The sequence below is a fragment of the Oryzias melastigma genome, linkage group LG7 (assembly GCF_002922805.2).
Source record: "Oryzias melastigma strain HK-1 linkage group LG7, ASM292280v2, whole genome shotgun sequence".
In the NCBI taxonomy this organism is placed as follows: Eukaryota; Metazoa; Chordata; class Actinopteri; order Beloniformes; family Adrianichthyidae; genus Oryzias; species Oryzias melastigma.
In genome coordinates, this window is record NC_050518.1 from 20,296,405 (window position 1) to 20,319,072 (window position 22,668).

Sequence of the window (22,668 nt, forward strand, 5' to 3'; positions counted from 1 at the left end):
TTATGAAAATCCTGATGCGGCCCGGCCTCAACTAGATTCCGCCTCCAGCGGCCCCCGGCTGATTTGAGCTTGAGACCCCTGCTCTAAAAAATGTTCCTGTTCCTGTTTTACAGGGGGAGAAGTATCTCATCCTCAAGAAAAAGTACAGGCACTTGCTGCAGGAGCGAGATGCCAAACGGCTCGGGTCAGACGCTGATCAACCGCGACATGCCAGCCCAACTAGAACCGCCGCCACCGCGCAGTGGGAGACGACGGACGGCCTGACACGGCCCACACACCAAAGGGTACTAATGCTGCCGGGAATCTGAACTCAACCTGCTCCTCTGTTCTGAACCTGCCGGGGCGTCAATCCTGACAAGTTGTTGAGATTCAGCCGCAGCGGTTGGAGCTTGAAACACTCAAGGCGCCGTCGCCTCAGCTCACCACGTCTGTCCTTATCTGACTTGGGCATTCGTGTCTAAACAGAACCCTCTTTGTGGTGGCGCTGTGTCGCTTCTCTCTTCTGGATGTCAACATTCAATGAATGACTGTTTATACAGAGAGAGCTTCATTTAAAGAAAGATTTTCCTTTTCCAGAAGGGTTAGCTTAGACTCTTCCAGTTTATAACAGCGGAGCTTTAACTCCACTGTTGACGTCCTTTTGACTACTCTTCAACCGTTGATACAATCAATGTAATTCCTCCGACAGATTGTGTAGGATAGAAAGACACAAGTGGTGTTTGACTTTTTGTGATCACGCCCCAGAAGGTGACTTAGCAGCTCGTCTTTATGTGTTTGCGTAGGACGAGCGGATGGGAACAGTGCAGCACCCTCAACAGGGAGGAGACCAACACAACGGGGAGGATGAGCTCGGCTCCGATTCTGGATCAAAGGTGCAGATTTGGCTGATTCTCAAGCCGTGTTTGTGCTAGCGCTGCCTGGCACAAAGTTTACACAATGTCTCCGAAAATATTTTCACGGATTAAAGAATCAACGCACTGTTTGGCATAAACTTTTTTTTTGTCTTGGCCACTTACTGTGTGCTAGCAAAAGAAAGTTTCACCACACTTTATACCTTTGCTCTAAATACAAAGGATGTACCTTTGTAACAAATCCACCCAGACACGCCCTGCTGCAGCACAACATCCAGCAGGGCTGTGGGAAAGGATCCCAAATGAGACGAGGGACATGCTTCTCCTTTCAAACTGTTTGTTATACGTGCTAACTCTTTAGCTTTTTGCTAAAGGCTAAAGGAGTTGGAAAAAAACGTTTCTCAACTGGCAAAACTTTTAAGTTAATTGGATTTTTTTAGGATCCTAAATTAGTAAGAGAGGCTCCAAATGTATAAAAAATATCCAGAAAATAAACAATGTTCTGACATCAGCTGTTAACCGCCAGCTTAAGCCTAAATAACCTGAAAAACACGTATGATTGTTATGCACAAGTATTTCCCAACTAGATCCTAAATTAATACAAAGAGAGTTCAAATGTTTATAAAAATACAACCTGAAAAAAAAAATTCTAAAGTAAGTCAGCTAGCAGCAAAATAGACACTAAAGCAAATGATGCATGTTTGCGAAATGGCAATTTTTTGAAATTGTATTCTAAATTAGTAAAAGAGTCCTAATGTTAAAAAGCAAAACAAATCAAAAAATGAACACTTTCTTCTAAAAAGGAAAAAAAAACACAAAAACTGTTGGCTAAAAAACAGAAATTACCAGAAAAAGTCACCTAAATGTTCAATTTGTGCAATTACATCCTGATTTACTAAAAAGAGAGAACATATGTTAAAAAAGACATTTAAAATATATTTATATATTAAAAAAGAAATAGAAAAAAAGACACAACATGCTAGCTGCTAGCTAAAAACTAACTTACCTGAAAAATGTGCATAAGTGACAAGATAGCAGGATGTACAATTACATCTGGATTTACTAAAAAAAAAAAGGGATTACAAATGTTAAAAAATAATTTTTCATAGATATATACATATAAATGCCAAAAAAGGCACACAACATGGGAGCTACTAGCTAAAAACTAACTGAACCGGTACCTGAAGATTGTGCATAAACGTAAAATGCATTTTTTTTAGAATTGTATCCTAAATTAGTAAAAGAGAGTCCAAATGTAAAAAAAACCCCAGAAAACTGAATACATTCTTCTAAAAAAAAGACACTAAAACTGCTAGCTGTGAGCTAAAAAACACAAATTCCCAGAAAAATTCACATAAATGTTCAATACACAATCTGATTTACTAAAAAGAGAGTACTAATGTTGAAAAACAAATGTTATATATATATATATATATATATATATATATATATATATATATATATATATATATATAAAACACTGGTACATTGGTACCTGAAAATTGTGCATGGAGGTAACATGGAATTTTTTCTGCATGTAGTTCCTGAATTGGTATCAATAAAAAAATGTTTTGGGGAAAAATCATATGAAAACTTGTTAATAAGAGATCTGCTAGCTGCTAGGTAAAGGCTTAACTACCTGAAAAATGCATGATTACTTTTTTGTTTATTTGGAACCCCATTAGCTTCCACAAAGTGGTCGCTGGTCTTCCTGGGGTCCATAAGCATGAAATGCACAAATTTCACAAGTTCCACATAAACTTTAAAGATCATGCATTAAGCATTGAAGACTGAGTTGTAATTTGTCTTAATTTGTTGTCATTTGTCTTAAGGCCAAACCAAACCCAAGCAAATAAAATCAGAAAATTGTAGGATTTTCTTTTTCTAAATGACAAAGTAATCAAGTGTGAATGTGTTCTAAGACAACAGAATGAACGGAAATTTTATGGAAAAGTTTTAAGCCAAATCTTGAACAGTAATTGTCTGTCTTTTGTTTTTAGTGCAGTGTCCTTCAAAATATCTATATTTTTGGTTATCGCCCTGTTACTGAAACATGGCATTCAGTAAATATATATTTTTAAGTTTTTTTTTCTTGAAGAAACTGTAAGGAACATGTCAAACACTCCATTTGCTCCGGTGGTTCCTCCTTCCACCCACCAGGGGGTGCAAAGTAAATTACCTGTATCTGTGAGCTGCAGGCATGCTAAATCAGTGGGAGGAGGACAAACTGGTGGAGTGACTGCATTTAAAATAAGCGTACTGTTGTTATGCTAAGCAGAAACATGGTTGACCTCATTACAAAGATAATGACCATTTGTTCCCATTGAAGAGGTGGAGATTCCCCCCCAGGAAAGGAGGCGGCGCTCCTCTCTGTGGCATGCCCTCTGGACAGATGAAATATGTTAAAGTCCGTCATTAGAACACTCAGGTCAGATTTAGGTTGTTTGTGGAAGGTATTAGTCACTATACAACATTGATGGGCTTTTGAAAGGACGCCATATAGGATCTATAGAGAATGTTGACTTTACTTGGTAGGAATTAAGATTGTCGACGTTCTCAGTAAAGTTTCTATACAGGAAGCTTTCACTTCTGTTTACTCTTTTAATACATCTTTAGAGAGGTATCAGGATGTTGGAATCACTTTTTCACTGATTTAGATTCAATCATTTGTACTTTTTTTGAATGAAAATTACAGTTTATATCATTCAAGCTTAGTTTTATTTGGAGTTTTATTGATGAAAAGTAAAAAAAAATAAAATAAATGTAGTGTTATTGCAACACAAGACAATAAAATGCTGGATTTTGATTTTTTTCACCCAGTATTTGTTAATTAATACACCGTACTGATTGCATTTGACAGCAGACTGAATAAAAAATAAATAGATTAGAAAGAGGTTTTAAAGCTCCACTCCAATTAAAAACTGTGTTTCTGGTGTTTTAACATGTTCTTTCTGGTGACGGAGGACAAAGGTAAAGAAAATTAAGCTAAAAATAATTGCATGTTTGAGTATTTTTGTAATTCAAATTCAAATAAAATGATTAAAAAAATAACTTATTTCTGACAGAAGATATTCAACTCAGAGGTGCTTTTTTACTCTTTTATTCTGGGTGTAAGTTGCAAGATTTCACTTTCTTTTTGTAAAGAAATGTGATTTTTGTAAAAAACGTATGTTAGTCATAAATTTACAAATGTTTCGATTCCATCAATAAGTCTGGATCATAGAAAAATCATGCTAGTTGAACACACGTGAACCATAGACAGAACCACAAAGACTGAACTAAAAAAAGGGGAAAATTGAAGTCAATGTTCAGAAATATAGCCCTGAAAATCCTTTAGACAATCTGGATAATTGTTGCTTTAAATCAGTTTAAAAAATTCACAGAAGTTGTAACATTTGGACTCTTTGGTCCCTTCCCCTCCATTTGAAGCGGCAGTTTAAGTTCAAGTCGTGTCCAAAAAAAAAAATGTTTTAAATTTCACCCTCAACCAGTTTTTTTATTTATCTTCAAGAGTTGAAAGCTTCATGCTAACGCTAGCAGACCGGCAACTATTGGTGACGTCATCGAACGAAAGTGACGTCCGGAATATGAGACACTATTTTTTTAAAACTCTCCGTTTGGAGCGCTGAATGAAGGGGAAGGGAAGAATTCGGATCGGGTCTTGTCCTCTCCTCTTGAAGTTCGACATCCAAGTAGCTTTGGACGACCTTTTAACGAGCAGCTTTTGTCAGTGTAACACTAAATTTAGTTTGGCTGGTAGTTTAGTTTGGAGAAATATATATCGGATTAAGAATTTTACATAAAGCTCAGCTGCAAAAGCCACGCCCACCCAGAGGAGATTTTGGAAACAGATCAACATAAAAAATGGCTTTTAAAGACATTTTGGTTAAAAACGTCATAATCATAATTAAAAAACTACTTGGAAAGTTTTTTTTTCAATTTAAAAAAATTGTCATAGGGGGACTATCCGGGTCAAACCTGTCTAATAATTAAAAATAAATAAATAAATAGGGAAAACGATGAACAATTGAGGTAGTTTCAGGGTTCATCCATCTCTGAAAATGTCAGATTCTTGTTTGAACCCAATTTCCATGTCGAATAAGACAAACAAACAATGAGGGGGAAAACCTTTTGTAACGCTAATTATTTCTGTCGTAATATTTGGACATTTTAAATTAAAGTTAATAGAAATTCATAGATTTACTTGTGTAAAAAAACACCTAGTGGACACACACAGAACTGACCTGGCTCCAGTTACTTAAGCCTTAAAAACATAAAAAAAATATATTTAAAAGAAATTTGAAAGTATTCCAAGAATATATGTCGTAGGTCTTGGAAAAACAAAGATTCCTCCTCCGGCCTTCCCTACATGTGCTCCTTTTCTAGCCAAAAGTGTTATTCTGTCATCGGTTTTTTCACCAAAACTGTTGGGAAAAAAGAGAAGTGCTGTTCAGGCTAACAGGACGACAAAATTCTACTATCTCATCAATCAATCCAAATGACTGATGAGTTTTCCTTCTCCACTCCTCTGACCAAAAGTGTTGCATAAACATGTTTTTTTTGGTTACTTGTTAATTGGATTGTTATCGATTAGCTCTTTGTGTTAAAGTGTCACCTCGGTCTTGTTGTCTTGTTATTCCTGTATCAGTCTGACGCCCTTTGGTCGCGACGCGTCAGCTGGAAATCATCGCAGCACTGTGTGAAAGCGTCTGTTTGTGTCCTGTGATGTGGAAACGTGCTGATGGGGGACAGTTAGCGAGTATCAAAGCCTCGTCACCTCTGAGCGATAGCCGTTTGTTGGTTTTTGTGTTTCAGTCCGAGTCGGAGCATGACGAGGAGAGCACGGGCAGCATGGGCTCTGCTTCTGTCGCTGTAAGTCCCCTTCAATTTTTGTACACTTTGTTAATATTTACAGAAGAGTTTCAGAAGTCTAGAACATAAAGAGTGACTTTCATGGGTCGGGTCACACGCTTTAAACAAATAGGAAAAAACTTAAGCTCAGTGGAGCGTCATCACGGGTGGATCCCGCATTGTGTCAGTGAGCTGTGACTCCTCTCCAGCTGCTAGGAACTGGATTACAAGTTTGAGGCCACAACAGGATGTGTGTTTGTGTTCCAGCTGGATCCTACAGAGAAAGAGTGGATCTACTCTGCAGCCAGCGCTCGAGTCCCTGACCTCTTGAAGCTGCTCGTGCAGGACCCTTCTCTGGCCAACAAGAAGGTAGCATGGCCTTCTTGTCTGCATCGTGCAACTATTTCACTTCATTGAAACAGTTATTTTTAGTTGTTATCCATGAGAGAAGTAAAACCGCAAAGGATGATGGGAAAGTGCACAGAGGGCTGGACTCGAGCCGTAGTTTCCATTATGTCATGTTTCAAAGAGGAATCCAAATTAGTGTGAGATGGGAAGATGATCAGGTCAAGCAGTTCACTTCAGTTAAGTTTATTTATAAAGTGCCAGTTCACAACACAGCTTTTCATAAAGGTGCTATACAAAATACAAATAAATCAATAAAAAGAAGCAGTTCTAAAACTTCAAGTCACAAAACCAATGCTTTCAAAAAAATAACTAACATAAGAGCATTCTATTAAGCTACTTCATTGTCTTTCCGTCTGCTATGCTGTTTTTGTTTTGCATGTAACTACAAAAGCTAGCTAGCTACAATGCAATTAGCATTGTTAACTAGCTACTGGCTAGCTAACTATTACTTAGTAGGTAGTAGATTAGCTTGGTACAGTAATTAGCTACTAGCTAGCAATGCACAGTATTTGGTAAATTTGTGGTAAATTTAAACTTTTTGTGCCATATTTCCAAAAAAAGGAAAGCACATGTTAAAATTAAGGTTCTAAAAATCTTTTCTTGACAGAATTCCGGCACTGCTGAGCAACACTGTGAACAGTCCACATTTTTTGTTTTAAAAAAGGGAATATTTCTGAATTTACGTGAGAACATGTGAGACAAGTAAAATATTATTTTATGATACATATAAAGCTACTTCATTGATTTTGTTTCTGCTATGCTGTTTTTGTTTTCGATTGTAGCTAGCTACAAAAGCTAGCTAGCAACAATGCAATTAGCATTGTTAGTTAGCTATTAGCTGGCTCCTACTTCCAGTAGTGAACTAATGAAAAAGTGGAAACCAATATGTTGAAGACCCACTCTGATTTAAAAAAGTGGCATTTTTCTGATGCTGGAGAACATTGTAATTAAATTATTTTGAATCAGACGAAAAATAGCATCTAGCTGCGACGGAGAACATCCACTAGCAGACAAATAGATCCGCGTACGTCTTTGTTTTTCTTATCTGAGCTAGCATGTGGCTATATAGCTTTGGTATTGCTTGCCATTTGTGTTGCATTGCTAATGTTAATGTTGTGAGGGGCTGTAAGCTAGTGTAAAAAATAAATGACAGGAGGTGGGGTCAGGCTTAATATGTGCTAATAGTCCTGTTTACAACTCAGAGGTGAGTTTCTAATGAACTCCTGTTGCTCTGCAGAAACTATGTCCTAGAAAATGATTAATTTTGTCTAAAAACGGCACAATAATAATTAAAATACCACTGGGAACACTTTTACAATAGATCATAAATGATCTGAGTGGGACTTTAATAAAAGTCAAGCTCAAGTTTTTTTTTTCTTTTCAAGTGTATTTAAATAAATATACATAATGCTAACTAACTTTTTGGACTCGGGTTGACTTAAGTCTCACGTGCAGAGAAGTGAGTTGAGACTCAACCTCAAGAAATTGACACTTGATTTGTCTAATTTTTATCTGTTAGGTTAAAAAGTAGAAGTTCTCTTTCTCCTTGTAAAAGTTTTGCATAAAGGATGCAGAAACAGAGATTTCCTGTTATTGTGTCCACACTAGTTGTTAAAAAAGTAGTTTAATGTCAATGACAGACAGGTGATTTGTGGGTATTTTTCTTGATAACCATCTCAAATTATGATTTCACATTTATGATCGTTTTTACAGATAAATGTTTTTTTTTTTTTCCTCCTCATTCCATATATTATTTAGTAGAATACTCTCACTTGAAACAGTAAATGTTTCTGATGGTTTTAAGAGTACCTCGCTAACATTCCATTTTCTAATTCCATGTGTGTCATGCTGCAATGAAACCAGGACTTCACCTCGGTGAGTGTTTCATGAATGACTCTTTAACATGTTGGAGTTACAATCCCTGACCTGACCCCTTTCCCTCTGCTGTTTTCACACATGACGGCTCCCGACTGTGGCGATAACCACCTCTCCCAGGGGGTAAGTTCCATCAGTCATACTTCTCCTTCTCAGCTTTCTTTGTTTGCAGATAGCACCCAACCAGATGGACGGTTTCTCCTCCAACGTTCATCCCCAAGTTTGTCCAGCCGTCAACCGTGATTCCTCCCCTCTCAGCGCCGCACTTTGCTTCTGTAACCTCCACCGGCCCATTGTGCCGGGATCTTCCCCTTAATAGTCTTCCGAGAAACCCGTGTTAAAACTATCCAGATCGTGCATTTCAAAGGTCCACTATCAAAAGGATTATGAAAGATAGCTTTTTAGCTCCTGCGCCCCTCCTGACAACCCAAATCCTTTTATTTGTCTCCGTGTGCGCTTAAGAGATTTGAGCTGATGTTTGTTGTCCCTCCCCTGTGTCACAGTTCTCACACTGTCCTGTGGCCGCGGCAGACCACCTTCTAAGAGTAGCCCTAAGCCTCTGCCATCTCCACCCGGACAAGATAACACGGCCGCCATTGAAGTGCAAGGAGATGAGGAAAGGGGGGGCAGAGATTAAGGAGAGTCTTAATGCTCCACAAAGACTTCACCCACTTAAAGATAATCTGAAAGTTATAGAGCGGCCTGGGATTAATTGTAGAACAATGCTGCTGTGTCCCTGGGAAGGTGCTAAACCCTCCTCAGGCCTCTTTGATGTTTTCAGACTTCAACCTGCGTTTATGAGGAGGAGGGCAGCGCCTTTTTTTTTTTTTTGAGAAAACAGAAAAAGTTGGAGCTGTAAGGGTTCGATACACATCCCTTGATTTTGCAGAAGTTTATCCTAGCGTACCACATGACTGAGTAGCTTTAAATCTGGTGTTTGACCTGGACTGAAGGGATTACCCATCATCCTAGCAGCATTCGAGTACTTCCTGTGCTCACCAAAGGTTTAAAGTTCTAATACAGCGGTCCCTTGTTGGTCCGGGTTATGTTCTAAAAATAACCTGGAATATATGAAAACCACAAAGTTCCATATCTTCAGCACTATAAGATTAAAAGGTGCATCTCTAATTCATTATCTTTTCGTCAAACTTATGTCATAGATAAGGAGCAACGAACTATGGGGCACTTGAAGTGAGACTAGAGTCAGCGATAGTCAGTCAGTCAAATTTTATTAACTGTGTTCACAGTAACTCTAGAACTCGTTCGTAGTACGCTACATGTTAGCCGCCTAGCATATTCACAATGCCTGTAACTTCTAACCTTGTTGGTAACATATGAAAATAACAGACTGATAGCGCTAAAACAAATGTTACTGTGACTATGCTAGCTCCAAACTGTGTTGGTAACACGTAAAATAAACAAAGTCCGACACTGCTAACCGTTAGCTGGGTTAGCGTATTCGCAATACCTGTAACTGCTAAGCTTGCTAGTAACAAGTACAAATAAAGACTGATACTGCTAAAACAAATGTTATGGTGACTACGCTAACTCCCAACCATGCTAGTTACACGTAAAAAAAAAAAAAAAAAACAGAATGCGACACTGCTGTACGTTAATCATGTTACTGTATTTTGAATACCTGTAACTCCCAACCTTATTTGCAACTTGTAAAAAACAGACTGATACAGCTAAATCAAGCATTACTGTGACTACACTAATCCCTAACCATGCTAGCAACATGAAAATACAGACTAAAATTAACATTTCTGTGACTACCCGAACTCCAAAACTTGTTGGTAAGACATAAAATAAGCACAATCCGACACTGCTACATGTTAGCTGCGTTAGCGTGTTCACAATCCCTGTAAATTTCAACCATGTCAGTAATGTGTAAATATAGGGACTGACACAGCTAAAAAAATAAAAAAACTACTGTGACTACGCTAACTCCCAACTTTATTTTTATTTGAACGTGAAAAGAACACTGTCCGTCACTGCTATATGCTAGCCGTGTTAGCGTATTTACAATACCTGTAACTCCCGAGCTTATTTGCAACATGTGAAAAGTGATACTGCTAAAACAAATATTACTGTGACTAAGCTAAGCTCTGACCTAGCTAGTAACATGGAAAAAGAACAGAATGACATCGCTAAAATAAACATTACCGTGACCACACTAACTTCCTACCATGCTAGTAACAGGGAGAAAAACACACTGAAACTGTTAGCCTAATGTGATTACGCTGACTTCAAACCTTGCTAATACATTTAAAAAATGTTTTACACTGGTAAACGTTAGCCATGTTTGTGTATTTACTATACCTCTAACTCCCAACCTTGTTAGTACCGTAAAAAAAACACAGTCCAACATCGCTAAACACGTTAGCGTGTTTATGCTAACGCCCAACTTTGTTTGTAACTCTTAAAAAACCTCTCAAGCTTGCTCTGACATCAGTAAACACAACCAGAATGAATCTATACGTTAAGATTATTAGGCGAAGTGGAGTTAAAAGTTTAGGTTTGTAAGTGTGCCTCAAAGTGGAGATAACATGGTGTTATAGTCTTCATCTTTTCATGGATGTAAAACCCTTCCCTGCATACTCTTATGCACTTTCTTTGACAGATGTTAACATTTTTACACTTTTCTGTTTAAACTCTCAAACTTTAAACTTTTAAAAATAAATCCTGTATTATACAATTAAAAACTAAGGTTTGACAGGGATCCAAGATTTACGTAAATTTGTCAAAAAAGCTAAATTACACTGAAGAAATTTCGTCAAAACTCAGAAATTTGAGCCCTGAGATAGTGAGGGACCACTGTATTGTCAGGTGATTTCACCCAAATCCATCACCTCTCTCACTAACCTCCTTCTCTTTTTTCCCCTCCTTCGTTTCCTGCGCTCTCCATCCCCGCTACGACCGACTTCCTGCGCCGAGCAGTTTGTAAGTACATCATTCACCCATCACTCCAACATGCAGGACAGGCCAGGCTATGTCCCTCCTGTCAGGGTCAGCTCTGTTTAGACATCACTTCCCTCACTGGGGGGCGCCTGGTGGGGCACGAGTCATCCCCCATGAGGACTCGGACAGGTGGAGGGTAGGGATTGAGGGGGGGTGAGACCAGAAACAAGAGAAGCTGCATCCTGTTCAGCCTCGTCCATCACTCCTGCCTGCTGAGAGGCCGCCCGAGTCGCCTGTCAGGCAGTCTTTGTCCAGCCCGTCTTCAGATGTGACGGAGGGAAGGACCGAAGAGGAGGAGATGCTCCAGCCAGACACCATCCATCACGAGCTGTCTCCCTGACGTGCCAGACGTAGATGCATGTCACTTCCTCGCTGGCCGGGGTAGAATTGTCTCTGTTTCCATCACGATCTCTGTAAGAAAATGGAAGTTTGTTCAGGTAGCAACAGTAAGATTAACCCTTTAACACTGGAGATGTCAGCGTCTTTGACGGACTGGAACTTGTGCGTGAATCAACGGATCCTGACATGGAGAAAAGCTTCTTCGATTCCACAGATATTCAACACATTTCCAATGTAAAATAATTACAGAATAACATAAATTCCATAAAACGGTTGAAGAATTGAACGAATGCCAACACTGAGCAGTTAAATTAGCCAAGTTTGACCAACATGGCAGATGGATTCTGGGAAGTCGTTTTGAAGTCCTGATCCGTCAGACAATAATAATCAGCCAAAATCCAGAAATAACTGTTATATCTAATGCAAACTTTTACCACAAAATGGACCAATTTTATATCCCTGTAGTCGTTCATGACAAACAGGGCTTCTTTTTTAAAAATAATTGATTAATTTTGTCACAAAAGCTGAAGATTTAACCATCATCAAGCATCCAAAAAGAAAAAAAAAAATCAGATGTCAAAAATGAATCTAGCCATGAGATCCTGGTTCAAATTCCGACTGATTCATCTCAGTGTGGAGTGTGCACGTTCTCCCTGTGCACGTGTGTGTCACACAGTCCAAAACACGCTTCAGAGATTGATTGTGATTCTAAATTTAAAAAACTGAGCAACAGACGGGAGACCAGCTCAGGATCTTTGCCTCAGTAGCAAGGATAGGCTCCAGCAACATCATAACCCTAACACAGAGGGGTGTAAATAATTTCTTGATTTTTTTTTCCTTCTATAAAACCTACTGAGCTAATAAAGGGACGTTAAAGTAACAAAAAAGAAAAAATTAGAAGTTAAAAAAAAAGAAGGGGTTTTCTAAAAATTGAGGTTAAAACATTAGTCTGGTTACTAATTGTAGTGCACCAGTTTCTATCTGGTAAGTAACAATTGGTAACCAGAAAAAAGTAAGTTAAATAAAAAAAATTAAATAAAAATACTTCAATAAAAAAAAAAAAAAGCTTTTTAAGGAAAAAAATATTTACGTTTTTAGAAAAAATAACTTTAGCAAAAATTAAATAAAGAAATAGAAACAATTAAAAAGTAATAATTTTTAGAAAAACAAATTAACTTAAAACTTTGAAACATAGAAATCTAACTGAATTAGTAGTTAACCTTAATTTAAAAAAGAGTTTATTTTAATTTTTAATAAAAGTATTTTTTTTTTCAATTTTTATCTGTTGCGCAGCATTTAATAGCCAGAGAAAACATTTTTTTACTTCAATTTTAAGGAAAAAAAAAATTTAACTTCAGTTTTTTTTTTTTTACTTTGATGTCTCTTTAGGGCACCGTCTAAGAGTGAAATATTGAAAATTATTTAAGGTTTCAGTTTATGTTTTTTAAATAATATTCCATGTTTTTATTCTTAGTAAAAATGTTAAAAAGTTACGTTTTTAAAGTTTTAAAAATGTAGTCTTAATGGGTCCAATAAATGTTTATCCTGTTCGGCTTGCGACCTAAGGTGTGTTTTGATCCCAATACATTCATTTACAGAGGAAGAATGATTGATAGCATGAATAGAAATGACAATTTCTAGATAAAGATGAATTCAAAACTGTTTATTTATTTTTATTTAGTGCTGACATAACAAGTGTGACGAGTTCACCCTGTAAGTATTTGTGATGTCATCGTTTCTCAGCAGCATGTTCAGTAAACCTGGAGCTCGTAGATTTTTGATTCAACCATCATCAAGTGTAATCCAGAAATGATCTGCTGTGTTCGGGGTCACGCGAGGGCACAGATGTGGTTACATCCACACATTTCACCTGTTCCTACAATGAAGCTGCTGAAGGCGTAGTGGAGATCACAGCTGGCTGGGGCGGGACAGGTGGCGGTGGTTTGCTGGTGTCTCCTCGTGGATGTTTGGCGATGGGGCCGCTGCTGCCCTCCCTGACAGGAGCTGAAAGTGTAGCGCTGGTGTCTGGGTGGGTCTCCCCTCTGCAGGTCACACTAACATCATCAATCTTTTGCGCTCGACAGGCGGTTGAGCCTCCCCCCTCCACCCCCCCACCTCCACAGAGCGGTGTTGTTTTGTAATTAGGCTGTGTTAGATGGCAGGAAACCGTCCCTCCTTCTTCCCATCCCTCCACCACTCAAACAACCTGTAGGAGTTTGGGATTGTTTTAGTACCAACACCTTCTCCCCTTATTGCTAACAGACTGCTCTGCACTGGGCAGCCAAGCACGGCAACGAGGACATGGTGACTTTGGTGGCTGACGCCGGCGCCGATGTCAACTTGAAATCAGTGAGTTTTCTCTTCACGTTCTGATTTTGAGGAGGTGATACATCCGCTTCACGCCACACATGAAGGAGACATATTCAAGCTTTAAAATTGAAAGATGCAGAATTTTGGACCAATTAATTCAGTTAATCAGTCCAAAACATTCATAATTAAATAACAGAATGGAATCTTTTAAGCTCCTCTTGGGTATGAACATAAAAAAATCATGATCTTATTAATTGATTTTACATATTTTAAACAGTTCAAACTATATTGTATCTCTCAGTTAACATACTTACATCAGTTAGGATAGGCTCCAGCAACCCATGTGACCTTGCATGTGGATGAAACTGATCTCATTAAATTGAATTTTCCACATTATAAGGTGCACTTAAAAGCCTTAATTATTTTTTAAAAACTAGCAGTGAGCTCTATTATCTGGAGCGCGTAATATCTGAATGAATTCTGGTTTTGTTTATTGATGCTAAAGTAATTTAGAGATCTACACAGCGCTTTGTCAAAATGTCTATTTTTTTGAGTTGCAAGCAAGATTGGGTGGGATTGTAAATACGCTAATAGCTAACTTGTAGCGGTGTCAGATGAGTTATTTTATGGTACTAACAAGGCTGAATATGCTAATGCAGCTATAGTGTTCTGGTAGCGAACTGTTTTTCTTTTTCTTTTGCTTGTTGCTAACAAGGTTGGAGTATAGTGACAGTGATGTTAGCTTTAGGGGTATCAGTTTGTTTATAATGTGTTTGGAAACCAGGTTAAGTGTTATTGTAGCTAACGTGTAGCAGCATTGGGCTAACGTTGAGCTAACATGGCTAACGTGTAGCATGTTGGGCTATCATTTTTTTTACATGTTACTAAGAAGGTTGTGAGGTAGCATAGTCAGAGTAACATCTTTTTTTAGCAGTATCAGTCTATTTTTTACGTGTTGCAAATCAAGTTGGGTGCTATTGTAAATACTTAGCTTATGTGTAGCAAAATCAGACTTTTTTTAGCATGTCACTAACAAGTTTGGAAATTAGCGTAATCTCATAAATGTTTGTTTCTGTCAGTTTTTTACATATTGCAAGTAAGGTTGAATATGCTAACGTGGCTAAAGTTATGATGCTAGACTGTGTTTTTCTTTTTCTTTTGCTTGCGGCTAACAAGTTAGGAGTTAGCATACAGCAATGTATCATTTGTTTTTTTATGAGTCACAAACAAGGTTGGGCTTTATTGCTAATACGCTAATGAAGCTAACAAGTAGCAGCGTTGGACAGTAATTCTTTTTCTTTACGTCTCACTAACAAGGTTGGGAGTTAGCACAGTCAGAGTAGTATCTGCTTTAGCAGTATATCAGTCAGTTTTATACGTGTAGCTAACAAGGTTTGGGGGTTATTGTGAACATGCTAGCAAAGCTAACCTGTGGCATGTCGGACTATCTTTTTTTTTACATGTTACTAAGAATGTTTTGAGTTAGCGTAGTCAACATTTTTTAGCGGTATCAGTCTATTTTTTACGTGTTTCAAACCAGGTCGGATGCTATTGCAGCTAACATGTAGCAGAGCCTGGCTTTGCTTCTGTAAGCATGCTACTAACAGGGATGTGAGTTAGCATAGCCACAGTAGCATTTGTTGTTGACGGTGTGCCTTTTATGCAATTCATCCTATAGTGCGAAAAAAAACATGTTGAATTATGATGTGATTGATAATACTTTTATACACCATTAGTATATTTTTTTAAGTAATTCATTTGACTTTTTCCTAAATAAAAACAAAGCCTTGTTTCATATTCAGTACAAAAGTTAGACTTTAAATAAAGTTTTATTGTCGTTATTGAATCTAACTGGTGCAGACTTTTATTTCCTGAACAGAAAAAAAAACATTTTTTTTCTATGTTAATGAAATAATGAACTTTTACAAAACGTTCACACAGGTTTTAGAAGCTTGCAGTCTTCATCAAAAGACAAATTAAAACTTTAAAGCTTGTAGTGTCAGATCATTCATGGTTGATTTTCCTGTTTTCTTTTCTCTCGCAGCACGTGAGTAGCTGTTTTGGCGCCGTGGTGGGCATGCTCGGCCGCGACGGCCGCCGTGACGCTCCTGAAGGATCTCTGTGAAGATCCAGCTGTGCAAATTGCAACGCGGCAGCGCCTCCAGTGAGGCCGCGGGGCTCCTCTGCTAATAAATCACGTCATGTCATGTTAATTGTGGCCAAAACACAGCATCTATGTGCCAGCATGCACCAGTTCACAGCCACGCAATTTTCACCCAATTACCACCAATTATGTTTTTGTCATTATCTGGTGTTTCCATAACCTCTGCTAATTTGTATGTATTTTTTTTTCACTGTGTTTCGACTGGCTGGGTTTGGACCTGGGAAATTTAAGGGGGTAGGTACTGAACCCTTCTAATAGTCCAGCACACGCCAGGAATCTACACAAAAGTTCAAACACATTTACACCAAACGAAATGTCAAGTTCTGCAAGATTTTACACTTTTAACCTAAATTATTCCAATAGATTCTATTATTCTAAATATTTTAACAAATTGAAGAGTTTCCTTTTAAAGTGTAATGAGCTTAAATTTGGGTTACTGCAGTACGGTGGCCCTGAGGTGCAAATCACACCAACAAATCACTTAAATCAAACCAATTAAAAATCACAATTTAAAGAAACCCACACATTTTGGAAATCATAAGAAAATTTCAGAAACTAAAACTCAATTCTAAAAGAATGAATAAGAATAAAGATGATTTTTTTTAATGAAAACTGAAGTAATTTTCAAAGAATCAAAATGAAATGTTAAGAATGAATCTCAATAAAAACCTCAAAAGATTGGTACTCTGGGACATCACTGATGATGTTTAGATTTTGACATACGCAGCATCTCCAGTATCACTTCATGACTAATACATTTCAGTTGAATGTTGTCATCAATCACCGATGTCCAAGAGTTCTGACCTTTTCTGGTCATTTTGTTTTTCTGAAAATTACTTTTGTTTTCCACAATTCTTTCCTGTTTTGTGTGGAAACAGGATTTTTAATTGTTAAATTGATTGTGAGGGTGTCTGGTCGTGTGGGTCTGCAACGCACTGGCAAACTGTAGCCCACCTTTTCCCGAAGGTAGTTAGGATAGGCTCCAGCAACCTCATTACCCTGAATAGGTTTAAAACACATGGAATGATGTAAAGGATTGATGGATAGATAGATAGATAGATAGATAGATAGATAGATAGATAGATAGATAGATAGATAGATAGATAGATAGATAGATAGATAGATAGATGGGTGGATGAAACCCATCCATCCATCATTCATTGATGGATGGGTGATAGATGGCAGGATGGGAAGACAGATTGATGGATGGATGAAATGATTGATGGATGGATGGATAGAAGGATTGATTAATGGAGAGACTGATGGATGGATGAATGGATGGATGGATTAATGGTGGATGGTTGGATGATGAATAAATAAATAGATGGCTGGATAGATGCATGAATGAATTATTGGATGAATAGATGGGTGTGAAGATGGAATGATGGCTGCATAGAAGTATAGATGCAATGATAGATGGATGGATGCAAGGATGGATAGATGGATGGATTAATGGATGGATGGATAGATGGAAAGATGAATGGGTGGATTTATGGATGAATAGAGTAACGGATGGATGGGTCAATCAATAATGGATGGATGGATGGATAGATGGATGGATGGATGGATAGATGGATGGATGGATGGATAGATAGATGGATGGATGAATGGATGGATCAATCAGTAGTGGATGGATGAATGGATGGATAGATGGATGGATGGATGGATAGATAGATGGATGAATGGATGGATCAATCAATAGTGGATGGAAGGATAGATAGATCAATCAATCAATGATGGATGGATGGAAGGATGGATAGATCGATCAATGTATTTATCAATGATGAATGGATGGATTAATCAATAGCGGATGGATGGATGGATGGATGGATGGATGATCGGATGGATCAGTCAATAATGGGTGGATGGGTAGATCAATGAATCAATAATGGATAGAAGGATAGATAGATCAATCAATAAATAATGGATTAGTCAATCAATGATGGATGGATGGAAGGATGGATCGATGGATGTACAGTATATCAATGATGAATGGTTGGATGGATAGATAGATTGATCGATGTATCTATCAATGATGACTGGATGGATCCTCTCTCTGCATTTTCATCCTGAATCTTGTTTTCTCTACAGGGTTACACACCTCTCCACATCGCAGCGTTACACGGTCATCAGCACATTCTGGATCTGCTCATACAGTCTTATGGTAAAATAGGATTCTGTTTTTACTTTGAGGGCTGATTTATACTTCACAGTGATTTATAATTGCTTGCTTCAGAGTGGTCACATGACCATTGGGGCAAAATCCTCCCAGTCGCTGCAGAATGTGACTCCTGCTGATGACGTCACCAGCAACTAGAATATTACACTGTAGTGCAAGCGTGTGCAAATATCATCATTTAACTTGAGCTGGAAAGAAATGTTATATCTCATATCCTGCAGGACTAGAGAATGCAATTCCTGCTTTTTTAAATAATTGTTTTGCTTTTGTATTCCCTGCTTCTGTTTAGTAGAGGAACACACCACCTTCTCCTCTGCCTCATCGTTCACCTGTGCGTAAATGTACAAACAGGATATTGTTAATGTTAAAAATAAACGCAAAAGACGATCGCGTCACTTGAGAAGTATAAACGCCACTTAGAAGTAGCGGAGAATCACTTGTCAGAAGAAGCCAACATTAGTATGTGGGATTGTGGGTACGATTGATTCAATGAACCGGCCTTAAAGGTCACAGGAAAAGCATAACTTTTAAATTTGTGTTTATTAGATAGTAGGTTTTCATTGTCATTCTTGGGCAGCTTTCAGATTTGTTTTTTAATTCTTACAGGAGCAAAAGAGAATTTGCGGGACTACAGTGGACATCTAGCCTGTCATTACCTTAACATGAAAGACCCAGAAGGTCCAGGAGAAGACCGAGAGCTGCGTGAGTACTTCAGCTCTAAAGACTTATTTCATATTTCACTAAATACATTTCATTTTATTCTTTTTTAACATCATTTCGTAGAAGTTTCATTAATTATTTATTTATAGGTGAGTTTTTCTTAAATACATTAATTTAAAACATCAAATAAACACATTATGATATAAACACATAAAATCTAACATATAATGGTAATAAAATCAAACAGAATATTTAAAAAAATCAAGATCAAAGATAAGAAAACTAGAATTTATAAAATACATAACTAAAGGAAAGAAAATCACATCTAAAAGAAATGTTTAAAAACCACTTATTTAACTTTAATAAAAAATATTTGGATTAAAATAAAATTCAATAAGTCAAATCTAAAAATAGAAATTTGTTGAGGCTGCAAAAATTAAAGCTAGCTTAGTAACATTTAATACACTTTGGTAGCATGTAGCAGTAGCAGCTATTAGCTTAAAATCTTGACGTTTGCTTCAATTATCAAAAAACTAAAACTCAAAAAGACATTTTGGAGGAGGTGGACTTTACTTACGTTTGGAATTGAGTCTCGGTTTCTACTTTTTTATTCCTTTTAGCTCGTGGTGAAGCCATCAGGTAGCAAACTGTCTTTGTCGATAAAGTTTTGCTTTGTGCGGTTGCAGAGTTCCACGTAACCCAGGTGCGCGAGCGGAACAAAAACAGGAAGTTGGTGTCCTTGTTCCACTCCAAGAAGAAGTGGGGCTCCGCGGAGGAGCTGGCTCCCATCGAGGAGGAGCGGACGGCGCCGCATCAGCTCATCGTTCCCGCGTTGAGACCCAGGAAGTTCTCCCGCTGACGACTCGGTTCCACGGTTCCTTGTCACGGTGTGACGACGTAATGCGTCAGACGCCTGTTTGATAACCTGTACAGACTCGTGCCTGTTGTATAAACATTTTTATAAAGCGTGAGTTTTTGAAGCCTTAAAAGTTTGAATGAATGTTACCAGATATTACAAGCTCTAGAAGTCTGAATTTCTCCTTCTTTATGCTAATTTAAGCCACATTTTCAACTTGGACATGAAATACTTGAAGTTTGCATCAACTCTAAACCTGAAATGGTTTCTAAGTTAGAGCAAAAACCAAAAAATATCTCACAATTAATCAATGTTTTAATGACAAAGGTCAAGATCAATCTGGAATAGAAATCGATTCATTAATTAATCGATTAATCCTTACACCCCTATAAAATTGCTAACTTTATCATTTAAAATAAAACTACAAGAAATCTTTCAGGATATTACTGAATTTGCAGTAAGCTCTAGTAAGTCTGCTCATTATTTTAAATGAGCTTTTTACAGCAGAAACTTGACTAAAATGCGCTTTGTGTTGCTTTTAAGTATGAAAGGCGCTTTTATAAATAAAGTTTGATTTGATTTGATTTGAAAATACATTTCCTGGCAGCTTTGGGGTTAAAGTAAAGTATGAAAAACACTTAACATTTCGTACACAGAGGCGACCTGATTTCCTTTTCAGTAGGTTAAATATAAATACTTGTTTTCCATGAAATATTATTTAATTTAAAGATTTGTTTTGAATCCTTGATCATTTATGTGTCCGTACAGACGTTACTGAGGAGGGCAGATCTTCCATTTCAATAAAAGGGGGACAACCAAAAAAAAAAAAAAAAACAGCTTTTGTCCCCACCAGTTTGATCAAATTTCTAAAACATTTAGCTTTATTAGAAACTTTCTTTTTTCATATTTATAACTTGTTTTAAGATGATAAAAAGAAAAAAAAATCAGCAGAAATAAAAATTCTACTTTTATTTTAGTGCCTGTAACTTTATGAGGTCAAATGAAGAAGTACGGTTTACGTTGTAAATTAAAGCTAACAAACTGTATTTTATGTACTATAAGGCGCACCGAATTATAAGGCACATAAAGCGAGAAAAACGAGTCAGACTTTGTCAAGCTAGCAATGATCCATGTTAGCCGTGTTAGCTTATTCACAATATCTGTAACTCCCACAAAAATAAAAGAGTGACACAGCTAAAATTAACATGACTGTAGCTAGCTAACTCCCAACCCTGTTATTAACATGTAAAAAAATTAACACAAACAAAGAACGTTACAAGTTAGCCGTGTTAGCATACTCACAGTAACTCAACTTTGTTGGCAAAAAAAACTGATGCCGCCAAAACAAACATTACTGTGACCACTCTAACTCCCAATCTTGTTAGTAACATCTAAATAAGTCTGACACTGCTAAATGTTAGACGCAAAACAAACTGATACATCTAAAACAAACGTTACTGTGACTACGCTAACTTTAATCTTATTAGTAACATGTAAAACAGACTGACACAGCTACAGGTTGCCAGGGTTACTGCTAACTTTGTTTGCAACTTGTAAAAAACGTATGCCGCTAAAACAAACATTGCTGTCATGCTAACTCCCAACCTTGTTAATAACAAGAAAAAAAACATAGTCCGTCACCGCTACATGTTAGCCGCGTTAGCTTATTTACTAAAAAACCCAACCTTGTTTGGAACACGTAAAAAAAGAGTGTTACCGTTACAGCAAACGTCACTGTGACTACGCTAACTCCCAACCTTGCTAGCAACAAGGAAAAAAAAAACAGTCTGATACCGCTACATGTTAGCCATGTTAGCGTATTCGCAAAATACAGACTGATACAGCTTCAAAACTTTATCAGTAACGTGTGAAAAACATAGTCCGACACGCTACGTGTTAGCATCACTAGCGTATTTACAAAACAAACCAGAAGAATGATACCGCTAAACAAACATTACTGACCACGCTAACTCTCAATCTTGTTAGTAACACAAAAAAACAGTCTGACTCTGCTACACTTTAGCCACATTAGCTTATTTACAATAAACAGACCTTGTTTGCAACTTGTAAAAAAATGGATTGACATTTTGACAGAGCGCCTTTTCTCAGCAATGCTTAAACACCGGTAAACAGTAACCAGAATTAATCCATAATAATCCATAAAAACTCTCATTTAAAAAAAGGCTTTTAAGTGTGCTCTATAGTGCGGAAAATATGGTATTTTGTCATTAAAATTACACTGCAAATGAAAGAAAACGAAGAAAGTGGAAAAAAGCATATCTATTATTTGTGCAACAAAGGAAAAAGGATCTCATTGCCATTATTTATCTGCTTTTTTTCTTTTTTTGGGTTATTTAAAAAAACTTAAATTCACAACTTTGCCTTTACCTAGAAAAAAGCTACTTGTTTTGTGAAGTTTGCTTTTTTTTTAATTATTATTTTACTCACAATTTCATTGGTGGACCAAAAGAACAAAAATTCTTCCAGCTCAAAAATCTTGTTTTTAATATGATGATTTCATTTATTGCAGTGTTTAGAATCAGCTGTTTAACTTAAATTGCATACATGTCATATTTGCACAGTATTTATACGATGAAGATATTTTGAAATTAAACCTACTTTTGTATTAAAGCGTAAATATTCTGGTGCTTTTTTTCCACATTCTCCTCACCACAAACAACAGGAATGATTTTGGTTCCTCCGATGCTTCTTTTCTTCTTCTCCACACAATAAAGTTGAGTTTTTTAAGCCGCCTTTGATCTGACTTTAACCACCTGACTTTGTGAGCCACAGATGGAGTAAATATGGGCCCTGCCGGCTCCCTATACAGCTTTACAGCATAATTCCTGCTTAGCTGAAAAGGGGGCAGCACTTGGTTCCTTGTGAGGGGGGGATTGGATGACACAGAGGGGAACAGAGGCGAGTGTTTTTGTGCTTCATTTTTGAAGCGGGATGTTGGCGGGATAAGAGGGAGTTTCTGTAATAGATACTTATCTTACTGCCCTCCAGCCCCTCAAACAAAGTCCCCCCTCTGAAGAGATTAGAACCCAGGGAGGGCACATTAACTCTAATCTGGTGCTTTGAGGCCTTGTATCCCCCCCCTGCCCCACTTATTTCAACCCCTTCTGTTGTTGGGGGGCTACCTTGTAGCTGGTGGGTGTAAGGCCTGTGGCTACACGTGAGGGTTGTGTGTGTGCGGGATGAGGGGTGGAGG

The 22,668-nt window shown here is 37.5% G+C and overlaps 1 protein-coding gene and 1 long non-coding RNA gene across 4 annotated transcripts in view; one reads left to right on the forward strand and one right to left on the reverse strand.

Annotated features, from left to right (window-relative positions):
* The window catches only part of LOC112159496 (ankyrin repeat domain-containing protein SOWAHA), a 34,722-nt gene extending 12,520 nt beyond the window's left edge, over nucleotides 1-22,202 (forward strand). Inside the window, exons 3-15 of one of the 3 annotated variants that reach the window (XM_024293601.2) lie at nucleotides 114-284; nucleotides 783-872; nucleotides 5,667-5,723; nucleotides 5,970-6,071; nucleotides 7,974-7,983; nucleotides 8,071-8,108; nucleotides 8,207-8,209; nucleotides 13,548-13,634; nucleotides 15,640-15,642; nucleotides 15,991-15,993; nucleotides 17,851-17,923; nucleotides 18,545-18,640; nucleotides 19,285-22,202. In XM_024293601.2, coding sequence (XP_024149369.1) covers nucleotides 114-284; nucleotides 783-872; nucleotides 5,667-5,723; nucleotides 5,970-6,071; nucleotides 7,974-7,983; nucleotides 8,071-8,108; nucleotides 8,207-8,209; nucleotides 13,548-13,634; nucleotides 15,640-15,642; nucleotides 15,991-15,993; nucleotides 17,851-17,923; nucleotides 18,545-18,640; nucleotides 19,285-19,457 — 906 coding nt within the window. In that variant the 3' untranslated portion in view covers nucleotides 19,458-22,202. Of the gene's footprint in view, nucleotides 1-113; nucleotides 285-782; nucleotides 873-5,666; nucleotides 5,724-5,969; nucleotides 6,072-7,973; nucleotides 7,986-8,070; nucleotides 8,109-8,206; nucleotides 8,210-8,488; nucleotides 9,576-13,547; nucleotides 13,635-15,639; nucleotides 15,643-15,990; nucleotides 15,994-17,850; nucleotides 17,924-18,544; nucleotides 18,641-19,284 lie in introns of those variants that run through there. The other 2 variants (XM_024293602.2, XM_024293603.2) reach the window with 2 other exon arrangements.
* LOC112159505 lies at nucleotides 8,803-13,554 on the reverse strand. The gene is made up of 2 exons (XR_002921502.2): nucleotides 13,156-13,554; nucleotides 8,803-11,357 (listed from the first exon to the last, which is right to left on the reverse strand). It is a non-coding gene; the product is annotated as an uncharacterized LOC112159505 (long non-coding RNA).
* Nucleotides 22,203-22,668: the final 466 nt, after the last annotated feature.